At 32.6% G+C, this 12178-nt stretch overlaps 2 protein-coding genes across 2 annotated transcripts in view; one reads left to right on the top strand and one right to left on the bottom strand.

Annotated features, from left to right (window-relative positions):
• The window catches only part of LOC131954563 (dipeptidyl peptidase 3), a 34875-nt gene that overhangs the window by 4435 nt on the left and 18262 nt on the right, over positions 1-12178 (top strand). The gene's annotated exons all lie outside the window — the stretch shown is intronic.
• LOC131954564 (BTB/POZ domain-containing protein 17) lies at positions 4540-12040 on the bottom strand. Its single transcript, XM_059318340.1, has 8 exons — positions 11938-12040; positions 8783-8958; positions 8218-8411; positions 7423-7572; positions 6888-7010; positions 6549-6707; positions 5884-5991; positions 4540-5100 (listed from the first exon to the last, which is right to left on the bottom strand). The coding sequence occupies exons 2-8, from the start codon at positions 8913-8915 to the stop codon at positions 4540-4542; spliced, it is 1428 nt and encodes a 475-aa protein (XP_059174323.1). The 5' UTR covers positions 8916-8958; positions 11938-12040.

Raw genomic sequence — 12178 nt, 5'->3', positions numbered from 1 at the left:
CACTGGGATATTTAACAACTATTCTCTACATAAAGTCTTTAGCATTTAAGTAATTAAAGTGCAAAAAAGGGGAAAAGCAAAGAACAAATAAGTAAAAGAATTTAGGTTTTAAATTTTACTTAACTTGAATTTATTTAAAGATACATTTTCTAATTATAAATAAATTTTTAACATTAAGAACTAATAATATTTTTCGTAGCCTAAGTACATAAAATATTCCAAAAATAAGTTTGGTTAAACTATTAGTTGTGAAATAAGCATGTGTTCATCAAAACTTGCCATTTGTATATATTAAATAAATCAATGGTTACAATGTATCACTTATGTATAATTTAAAAAATAAAAGAGCATAAAAAATATTTTTGTTTTCAGTTTTAAGTCAATCATGCAAAAATATCATACCAGTAAAAATCGGCAAAAAAGAAAGACAAAAGAATCTTACAAGAAAATTATAATGGCCGGTTGTGAAAATAAATTACAAAAAAACCCACTACATGACCAATGAAAGACACCAATAAAAATAAAAACTTTTCATACAAGTTGTGTTTGGAAAATCCAAAATACTCAGTGCAAAATGAAAACTACATCAAATCGCCCAGTAAGGAATGACTAGATCGCAACTAACACATGTATCTGCACATAAGAAATGTGTCTAAAAAAAGTTGTTCAAATCCTGAGATAACAGCCTCACATGTGTCTGTAAACCAAACAACAGGCTAGCGACACATCATTAATCAGCATAAAAAGTGTGCACGGAAAAAGCTCATATAAATTGAAATTTACATTGCAAAAATCATGATTTGTTTAGTAAAAACACAGCAATAATGTGTTCTCGAAGCTTTAAAAAAAAAATTTAAATTGAGAATTGAAAACATTTATTTTACAAAAAAATAGAGACAAAATGTGATATCTAAAATATTTTTACTTACCACAAAAGACAATAAACGATGTGTAACACAAACTTCCTTTAGAAGAAATGAATTTTTTTAAAAATAAAATTTTGAAAAATAAGTTTAAAAACTTTTTCTCTTATCACTAATAATATAAGCCTTCATTTTGTAGAATGTAGATTTTGTAGTTAAATCAATAACAGTGACCCTTAGCTGAGATGATTTTGAAAAAAAAATGAACCATTGGATCTTGAAGTAGGACATACAAAGGGTAACAAACAAAGCTGAACATAAATTTCAATGCATCATCTTCCAGAGAGGTAAAGTGTTTCTGTAAACAAAGGTGAAGATTCAGCTCCTGTGTTGTAAATATTGACAAAAGCTCGTTTAGAACAGCCAGGTGGCAAAGGAAGACTTTAAAAAGCTGGGTATAAAAGTTTCTATGAACACAATAGCATCTGGTACAAATGAGATGTCACAGGGAACTCATTTGAAGGCCTTATAATTAAAATATTAAATCTTTATGATGAGTTGGTTGGTGAAGATAATGGGGGAAAAAAGAAAATCAGTTCAAATTTTATACATCAATAGTCCAATTCTCTAGAACACAAAAATTAAAAAAAAAAATTAATTTAGCTAACATAATTTTAAGAGCAGCTGCGATTTGAAGATAACTTGTAATTTCTATCATTTGTATTGTAACCTTAATTACCAGTCACAAATTCTTAAACTTGAAATGAAATAAAAACATCTTAAATTTAAATTACTTTGTGGAAATAACACATATTTGATGCTGTTTTCTTTGATGAAAACTCAGTGTAAAAAAAATAACTTAAAAGATTGTGTAGTGACCATGATGATATTTTAAAAGTTGGAAGAATTCAGTTTTGATTACATAGCTCTTACATGTTAATCAGCTTAGATCGCACAGCTTAGTACACAGCAAGGGGTACATACAAATTCTTCTTGGTAAGACTTAAAAATATTTTAAACAGTAAACCTAATGAAAAAATAACTAGCACCCCCAACAGCTAAATTGCTGTTTGAGATACATAGATCATTAGACACCAACAATAAAATATTTAATACAAAGGTGTAAATTATTATGCGTAATAATTACAAATTACATACTAGTGAGTTTAGGTGTGTATCTTAAAAATGTTAGACCAGTTGTGAAGTACAAAAAAAATAAGCATGACATTAAATGTTGCTAGCTATATTTAAGAAAAGCAGGTGAATTAGAGACTAAGCATCTCATGGCTAGATGCAAAGAGGCATCAAACAAATTACAGAGCAAGATAGTCTCAGTTCTGTCATGAAAAGATTTTTAAATGACTAAAAATCCAAGTTCTTAAAAATGAAATGGATGGAATGATTTAGAATAACTTTTAGATGCCTACTATATAATAATTATACTTAATTAAAAGAAATATACATTAAATAATGTGGAATTTTGAAAAAAATATTTAATGGAATAGAAACATTTTTTTGGAGAAGGGAACAGGGCATTTCCCCCCTGTCAATTACCCCCTTTCTATTACCCCCCCCCCCCCCCCCGCCCAGTAGGACATTACCCCTCCCCCCGGACAGGGTTAGAGTTAGGGTTAGGGCTAGGTTTAGGGTTAGGTTTAGTGTTAGGATTAGGGCTAGGTTTAGGTTTAGGGTTAGGACTAGGGCTAGGGTTAGGTTTTAGGGCTAGGGTTAGGACTAGGGCTAGGGCTAGGGTTAGGGTTAGGTTTTAGGGCTAGGATTAGGGTTAGGGTTAAGATTAGGGTTAGGGCTAGGATTAGGGTTAGGGTTAAGATTAGGGTTAGGGCTAGGGTTAGGGTTAGAGCTAGTGTTAGGGTTGTGTCTAGCTTTGGTTTTGGTTTTGTGTGAAGTTTTAGGCTAAGGTGGATGCTTAGGTTTTGGTCTTTTTCTTAAGGTTTGGATTAAAGTAGTATATAGGTATAAAATTCTAGTTAGAGTTAGGATTTTAACTTGAGAGGGGGGGGGGGGGGGGGGAATTGACAGGGGGGGGGGGGAGTGAATTGACAGGGGGTAATTGCTGGGGGGGGGTAAATACGGGGAGGGGGGGGGAATATCCAAGGGGGTAATGTCCTGTAACCTTTGGAGAAATACATCACATCATCCATTTTTACAAGCACAATAATAAGCAACTTTTTGTATAAAAAAGTATTGTTTTCTCTAATATTATTTTAACAGTACAATTAATACACACGAGGGGTAGCATATGCCGCTATTTCTACTTTTCAGTAATTCATAATTTGTGAATTTGACACTAGCGCCCCCTCCCGTGAAAGTAGTTGTCCATAAAAACAGTTTACAGATGACAATGAAAAGACAAAGCAGAACTTCTTACCTCCCCTTAGTTTCAAATAGTTTAAAAGCTAAATTATCTGCCCCAAAAAGCCGTCACTAATTCGACCCTGCTGTACGATTGTTAACATTCAGGGTGAACCACAGCTCACCAGACTGGTGGGGGTGGTAGCGAAATGGTCTGTGCACATGCCTGGAGAGCGAAGGAAGGGATGGGAGAAGGGGTAGATAGTCAGCTTGTCCATGAAGAGAATTATATATATATATATAAATACATTTATTAGTAAAACCATGAAACAAAGTAAATTTAAGTTCTAAAAAATAAAACATCAAAACAGAGTGTGTTTAGTAAATTAACAAAAAAAATATTTTCTGGTTCTTTGGTGTGTAAAAAATGTGCTGAATAAAATTCCATATTAAAACGATAAAAAGAAATACACTATTGGCATTTTCAAATAATTTGGAGAACCATATAAGCAGAAAATAAGCAGCATTTCAAAGTGCAATGAAATGAGAAATACAGGTTTATAAATAACATTTTAAACTTTTGATTCACAAGATTTACCCAGTTTGTAAATATTACATTTGACCTTAAATTATTTGAAAAGTTTAAAAATATATCATAATGAGTTTTACTCTGACATAGTTGGCACATTTTCCAGATTGCTAGGTTTTGTATCAATGAAAATTTAAAACCTAAAGTCAGCAGGTTTCAAATTTAAAACCCTTATCAGCAGGTCTCAAATAAATTTAAAACCTAGCCAGCAGGTCACAAATTTAAAACCTAGTCAGCAGGTCTCAAATTTAAAACCTAGTCAGCAGGTCTCAAATTTAAAACCTAGTCAGCAGGTCTCAAATTTAAAACCTAGTCAGCAGGTCTCAAATTTAAAATCTAGTCAGCAGGTCTCAAATTTAAAACCTAGTCAGCAGGTCTCAAATTTAAAACCTAGTCAGCAGGTCTCAAATTTAAAACCTAGTCAGCAGGTCTCAAATTTAAAACTTAGCCAGCAGGTTTAAAATATAAAACCTAGTCAGCAGGTCTCAAACAAATATAAAACCTAGTCAGCAGGTCTCAAACAAATATAAAACCTAGTCAGCAGGTCTCAAATTTAAAACCTAGTCAGCAGGTCTCAAATTTAAAACCTAGTCAGCAGGTCTCAAATTCAAACCTAGTCAGCAAGTCTCAAATTTAAAACCTAGTCAGTAGGTCTCAAATTTAAAACCTAATCAGCAAGTCTCAAATTTAAAACCTAGTCAATAGGTCTCAAATTTAAAACCTAGTCAGCAGGTCTCAAATTCAAACCTAGTCAGCAAGTCTCAAATTTAAAACCTAGTCAGCAGGTCTCAAACAAATCTGCAGCAGCAGCGAGTCCTCCACAACAAACGGAGACTGCTGCTGCGACAACTCGCTGACCGTGACCTTCTTCTCCATCTCCGTGTCAGAGAAGAACCGAGCCTTGGAGAAGTTCTTCTTGCCGCACACAGCGTGCAGGAGCTGCTGACTATTGACAAGCGCCAGGTAATACTCCACGGCCCGGGGCTGCTCCAAGATGACGTTGGAGTACAGTAATATACGCAGATCCTCTGGGTTGGAGGACAAACCCTTGGGGTGGATTTTCAACTCCCATTCCCAAGTCTGCGCTGGGAAAGACGACGCCCTGGTGGAAAATCGCACGCCGACCTCTGTTCCTTTCGGAATGGCGGAGAGACGTGGGATCACAATGCGTTTGTCCCAGCGGAGGTTGGAGTAGTTTCTCAAGAGGAAAGACCTGGTGGTGAACTCTTTTGTGCGAGCCCGAGTGGATAATGGAAGGGCGTGGTATTTGTAGGCCAGGAGAAGCGGTTGCTGGAACAGATCCTTATGTTGTTCCACAAGGGTGAGTGATTCTAACTGTAATACAGACAATAAAAAAAAAATGGATGGGGACTTACTCAAACTGCTGTTGAAATGAGCTGAAAGAATGATAGGGGACTATAGCACACAGAACAGTCTAGACATTGAACATTTACATCGGTGAAAATTGTTCTTGTACAGATCAACTGGATAATGTAAACAAAATTTATCTTTATGCAGAAGAGGAAGTTTAACCTTATTGCTCAATGCAATTAGGGAATATCCGAGTGAGATTATGCTTATAGAAAAAAATTTATTTTAGAAAAACTAAGTCTAGTAATGTGAAACATTAATATATACAGATTTGATTGCAAATTTTTCAAAAAAATATTCTGGGCAATGAGGAAGTACCTGCCTTACTTTTCCTAAAAAAAACTACTTTGAATCAGTGAGAAAAAAACCCACAAACATTAATCAAAAACTAATCCCAAGCACTAAGATAACCAGTATATATATATCACACTTGCTTACATAGAACTTTAATACATTTATTTTAATTGACTAAATATATACAGATCTCTATTTTTTTTTAAGTAGGCTGTGATTGTGAATACAAACTTTACTTTTCTCTAGTTCTTATATTTTAGTTAAAGTAATAATTAACAAAGTTACATGTTGCTTGAAAGCAAAATTTTATAAATGGAAATTAGAAATATGTATGTTATTGATGTTTCCCATGTTAAATACGTTACTAACATCAGATAGGGGTTTAAAGTCTTAACAATAACACCGACTGTTTCTTTAGCTAACTAATATTTTATAACAAAATACTTTTTTTACCTGACTAAGCTGGTCAGGGGTCATCATTGGAAACCTAACAGTCTCCATCAGTTCAGATAAGAGTGTTTCAAACTGTTTGTTATTGAGTTGTTTAGAATCTCTGAAGGCCTGAAATAATATTTTATAAAGCTTTCCAGCATGTTTTCTTGAAAAAATTAATATAAACAGTTTGTAGTGATTGCCAGTGTAGGAATGAGGGGTAATTACACTCCAAAACGAGCTAATCTAGAACTAATTAGGGATGTTTATTTTCATATTCGAATATTTCAAAACCGAGTCTGATGGAGATGTGTGGTTGCAGCCCTTTGCTCCCCAGGGGCCACAAAGGAATAATGATTTTCATATTCTGATAAATTCTTATACAGAACTATAAATAATTATTAGACAAAGATAGAGGTGAAGGCTAGTGCATTCTGTAGTTCAATCGGTGAACTTTTTAGCATTTAAAGAATTGTAAGTAGATGTGTTCCTTCTTTTGCTTCGTTCTTAATATTTTATTTTAGTTTAATTGTAATTAATATTTAGTTTGTTTTCATGTTTTATAAATAAATTGAAATCTTTAGTTAAATACTAATTGGGTATCGCTCACTTAATTTTGTTCTGTTTTAAGAAGCTCTCTTGGAGATAGGTCAAGTTATAAATGCATAATTTAAAAACAACCTTACCGTAAGCCATTTCACAACAGCCAACCAAAGATCATATTCATCTTTCACAACCAGACAGGATGAATTCATAATCTCCATAAGTTGTTCCTTATCCAGACTCAGCCATTCAGCCTCCCATTCAGCTGAGTTGATTATTTCATCCATTTTCATGGCCAAAGCCTGCATAATCCAAATCTTTTAAGTCAGTTTATTGAAAAATACTTCACTTTTTTTTTACAATCAACTTATCAAAAAATACCATGCAAACATTTATTTAATTGTCTTCAAATTCTTCACACCATGCCAGGAGTCTTGTTACCAAGCAATACATATTTTAGACCCAGTAAAAACCTTTTTCACCTGAACACAAGAATTGGTAAGCCTGTGATGGTAGCATTTGGTGGCATACTGAAACCAGACATGAAAGACATCTTTCAGCTGCACTTTAGGAATAATGTAGTAGCAGGCAAAGTCTAGGCACACCTGAAATATATATATACAAGTTAAAAAATATATTAGAATTTTATTATTTTGAATTATATTAGAATTTTATTATTTTGAATTATATTAGAATTTTATTATTTTGAATTATATTAGAATTCTATTATTTTGAATTATATTAGAATTCTATTATTTTGAATTATATTAGAATCTTATTATTTTGAATTACAGGCCTATTAGAATTCTATTATTTTGATAACTGTATTTTACTAGTTATCATGAAAGGCATTGATGTAATGTTAATAAATTCTATATTTTGTATACAAACATGAGAAAAAGTTTTATTTTAAAATAACTGTTTTTCCAGAATATGTAAAAAAGTAATTAAAAACTTTTTAAAAAAATAACAATGATCTCATTACATTTAGTTAATAGGCAATTAGTGAATATTTACATTTCGTAGATCTGTTACATTGTACTTGTCAGAGAGGATTAGAACAGGCAGAGTGTTATCAATGTTGAGCTTAATGTGGCAGGTATAGAGGAACTTCAGAAACCTTGGAAACACGCCCACACAAACACTTTCTTCAACTAACTTGATTTCCTGTTTAAAATAAATCACATCTTAAGTCACCCAACTGTATAATTTATTTTCAATGTTTACATTCAATGCTGTACAATGAAGGACACAATAAGTTGAAAAAGTCATAACCTAAACGATGTAGATTAAATTAAGAATGTTTCATAGTTAGTTCTGACATTTTGAATATCTAGAAAGTATGTACATTTTCCTTACTGTTTATAGAAACAAGATATTATAATGAATAAAATTACCTGCAGTTATTGATTTTAAAAGCTACTTTTCAGGCTAGATTCAGGCATTAAGAAAACACATATGCTTAAAGATTACCTTCTCTTTGTGACTGTCCCATTGCCTGCTGGTAAACACACTTTACAACACATATGCTCAAAGATTACCTTCTGTCTTTGACTGTCCCATTGCCTGCTTGTAAAAAACTTTACAACACATATGCTCAAAGATTACCTTATCTTTGTGACTGTCCCATTGCCTGCTGGTAAACACACTTTACAACACATATGCTCAAAGATTACCTTCTGTCTTTGACTGTCCCATTGCCTGCTTGTAAAAAAACTTTACAACACATATGCTCAAACATTACCTTCTCTTTGTGACTGTCCCATTCTCTGCTGATAAACACACTTTACAACACATATGCTCAAAGATTACCTTCTCTTTGTGACTGTCCCATTGTCTGCTTGTAAACATGCGTTCAAAGACCTGCGATGCTCTCACCAGCACCAGCTTATGAGCAAAAAACTTTTCATTCTCTACTTGCAGCACAACATCACTGAGCAGCTTGTTGTTGTAAAATCTGGCCTGCTCTGTTAGTATTTCACGCTCATTTCCATAGCAGTCTATACCTGTGAAATAACAAATTGGAATCAGTTGGTGCTTCATTCTGAAGAAATGGTTTATCTTGAATGATTTACTTAAATAAAGGAGGAAGAGGGGCTAAATCAAACACACCATTTTATTTTTGGATATCATAATGGATAAACAAATTTAAAATGTTGCACTAAAATGTAACATTGTTAAACACATTATAAATAAATCATTTTATCTGGAATGTTGGCTCTTCCACACAAGAATGATTGAAATATTGTAATACTTAATTACTTGATTTAATTAACTGTTTTTAAAATTATAAAAACTTATTTTTTGCGAACAAATTTTACAATGGCTTTATTTTCAAACTCAAGTGGGAAAAAGAAAAGCTAGTGCTAAATAATACCATCATCACTTTCCAATCGCAGTGCTAAGGATGTTGGTGAGAGACAATGTTGCTGTAGACAGCGGGGGGAAGGAGCTTCTTCATCCAACCCCTGATCCATGATACAAACTTGATCTGGTGGTGGGAGAGCCATTCCGTTCAAATCATTTTCACTAAATGACTTCGATACAACTTACCTAAAGTAAAATTAAAAAAAAAAAGTATTCATGAAAAGAGTTCATGTAGCCAACATACATGTGTTATACAATATATAATATAACTAGACATAGGCCTACAGGCCAACAACATTATTAACTCATTAAGAGTTAAGACCATAATAACGCTCCCAGTGGTCAACAGGCCGGCCTGCCATAGCATAATGACACTCCCAGCATAAAAACTAAATTGTACTTAATTGTAACTTAATTATTTAATTAATTTATCCTAAAACTTGAAACTAAGTGACTGACACTAATCACTAATGACTTAGTCTAAGTGAAGTCTAGTAAAATAAAAACTTAATAAAAAGTCGGTAAAACTCCACTTTAGCGTATTTTATTCTCCACTTCTCGTTTACCTCCAGTTGAGCGTATTTTATTATAATAACCGAAACACACCAAAACATTAGGAAAACACAATTTATTTATTTGTATTGTATTTTTGTTTTAACAAATGAATAAAAATGAATAAACAAAGATAGTGACTTCGTTTTAGATTTTGATAATTTACTTTAGTCAAAACTTGAGAAAAATCCAAATTTAAAATATTGAATGTGCTATGTTCGTGTGTCAGTTAGGATTTTCATGTCAATGGGTGAAGTACGTAAACATAACTCACAATTGCAAGGTGGTTAAGTTTGTATCGTTACAAGTATTTCCCAGGCATGATACTACAAATAAACATTTATGAACTTACAATGACCCCAAAACTGAGGCCAACACAATTTCAAACAGCTATTGCCCAAGCTATGACGTATGCTGATAATTAAAGACAATGTGAACTCACGGTGAACCCTCGACCATGTAAGGATTTTTCTCCCGCTGACGATCACACGATATTTAATTGAAACAGTTCTAATGCTTTTTTATGTTTTTTTCCATCTTTTCTAATTAAAAATCACATTCATAAAAAATTAGTAGATCCTAGCTCTAGACCTATTGTTTTCCTAACGTTTTTGTGTGTTTCGGTTGTGTTTATAATAAAATACGCTCAACTGGAGGTGAACGTGAAGCGGGGAATAAAATACTCTAAAATGGAGTTTTACCAAAAAGTCTAACTAATCTAAAATCTAATGAATTCTAATGCTACTCAGTAAAAAACTCAGTATCAGTATCACTAAGGACTAAGACTCTAAGGTAATCCCTTAGTTTAGCGTCGGTTATTATTCCGGAATCGTATAGCAGTAAAAAACAGTGAAACAATAACAAAGTCTGTGACACACTTCCGGAATTCACCGGAAGTACCGTAAACCATACTTTATTTGGCGTCTTCTTTTATTTTTAAACAGAATGTTTAAAATTTGAATAGATTTATTTTTGTAATCATTTTTACATTTTGTAATCATTTTTACTATTTTCGTAATCTAGATTTTTTTACTTGGCCTAGCAGCTAGATATCTAGCTTGATCTAGATTTAATTAATTAATGGTCGCAAATCCGCTGCAAGCCAAAAACATTAAATTATTACATTTGATACATTATTTATATATATATATGTTTTTATTTTTAGATCTACTAATTTAAATCTACTATTATATTTATTCTTGTTTCCTTTTGTCGATTAAACTTAAAAAATTAAAACATTAATTTACTACAATCGACTTTCAATTTATTTATATTTCAATGGTCAAATAAACCATGGTTTACCGTAACTCTAATTACCGAAACTCAACAAACATTACCCGATAATTTCCGACGCTAAACTAAGGTAGGCCGTTCGAATTCGCAGCTTCTGGGTTTGTTGTTTTGAAGCCATCTCACGGCTCATGCGCTTACCAAAAATGGCGACCAGTTTCGCTTTCACTAATGGGTAGAGCGATAAAACTAATGATTACGAAGCCATCGTTAATTTAAGAAATCGGAACTATCCGTTTCTATTTAAGTCTGTTATTTAAGAATTGTCGGATCTACTTTTGGCCTAATTCCTTTGTTTGTCTCGCAAGCGGCGCCTTAGTGAAAGTAGCTCTATGAATTCTTGTCTTTTATATCAAATAACTCTTACATATCGCTTCCAGATGCAAACCAGCTTATGTCAGATGTAAACTTTAAAGTATTAATTTTACACACATTACCATTAACTGGTAATAATTTGGCGTGTTAATGAGATATGTGCGTGGGAAAACGATCACCCCCCAATAATGCCATTTTATTATAATCTTGCTTAGTGAAAACGAGGCGCGGGAAAATGTGTGCTGCGCAAGAATCCAATCATTTGGCTAGATTTATGACTGTTTTTTTATGTCACACCTAAAAATAGAATGTTTACGCTTTCTTCATTGATGATCGTTTTCATTATTTTTTAAACTGAAAGTATGAATTATTAGTTAGATTTCAGGTTTTGTAACTTGGTATACTTACCCTTTATCAAAATTAAAAGCATAGCATGCTGATTGTGAACAAATATAGTCATAAAACACAGAAATATAAAGTTACAAACAATGCGATGTCAGGATGTGCCACACCCGGGCCACACCCCCTCAAGAAAACACGTGTTTATTAAGCTGTTTATGTCACTTTACACCAGTAATTAAAATTAATTTTCAAATTTTTATCACTTATTGGGTAAGATTAAGCACATGTATACTGAAAATTAAAAAAAAAACAAAAGCAAATTCTGTTTTAATGAAGGTCACGGGTCAAGTTTTTTTTCCTTCTGTCAAGTTCATTGGAGGTTGCCACAGACTGACCTGACTTTGGAATTTTTTTTCAGTAATAATGACTTTACACAGAAAGTTAAAATATGCTAAATTAGCTTAGTTTACTAGTGTTCTAGCTATTATTGATACATTTTTAATAAAAAAAATCATTCTGTAATTCTCATCAAAAAGCCTAACTAAGGGATTACCGACTCTAAGACAGACAAGTTCACTGATAAATATTTTTTAAATTAGCAATATGGCCTATATATTTAACTTATAGTTCATAGGTTTGATTGCTTAAATTATAAAGTCTTCTTACTGTATCTAATGCTATAGCCTAGTTATTAATATCGCATGGCAGCTGATTAAATTACAATCACATAGTGCAAAATTACATAAAATTGAGCGTCAACATAAACAAATGTCATAAACAGATTGCCTTAGTAATACAGTTTGCACAGTTTAAAACAAAGAATGGAAATATGCCAAATAGTCTGCTACAGACCGAGCCTTTGGATTATATTATATTCAAATGTTTGAAATTTGTGTCCTATAAAGCA

The sequence above is a fragment of the Physella acuta genome, unplaced genomic scaffold (assembly GCF_028476545.2).
Source record: "Physella acuta isolate Inbredline_101_S28 unplaced genomic scaffold, ASM2847654v3 ptg001012l, whole genome shotgun sequence".
Taxonomy (NCBI): domain Eukaryota; kingdom Metazoa; phylum Mollusca; class Gastropoda; family Physidae; genus Physella; species Physella acuta.
Note: the sequence above shows the minus strand (reverse complement) of the source record. Positions and strands in the feature narration are given on the sequence as shown.

Coding starts and splice junctions, on each gene's coding strand:
- LOC131954564 (XM_059318340.1), bottom strand. CDS start 8,915: ATGGCTCTCCCACCACCAGATCAAGTTTGTATCATGGATCAGGGGTTG. Junction 7,011..7,422: donor ATGTAACAGATCTACGAAAT/GTAAATATTCAC, acceptor TATATATTTCAG/GTGTGCCTAGACTTTGCCTG. Junction 5,101..5,883: donor CCCCTGACCAGCTTAGTCAG/GTAAAAAAAGTA, acceptor TCTGTATTACAG/TTAGAATCACTCACCCTTGT.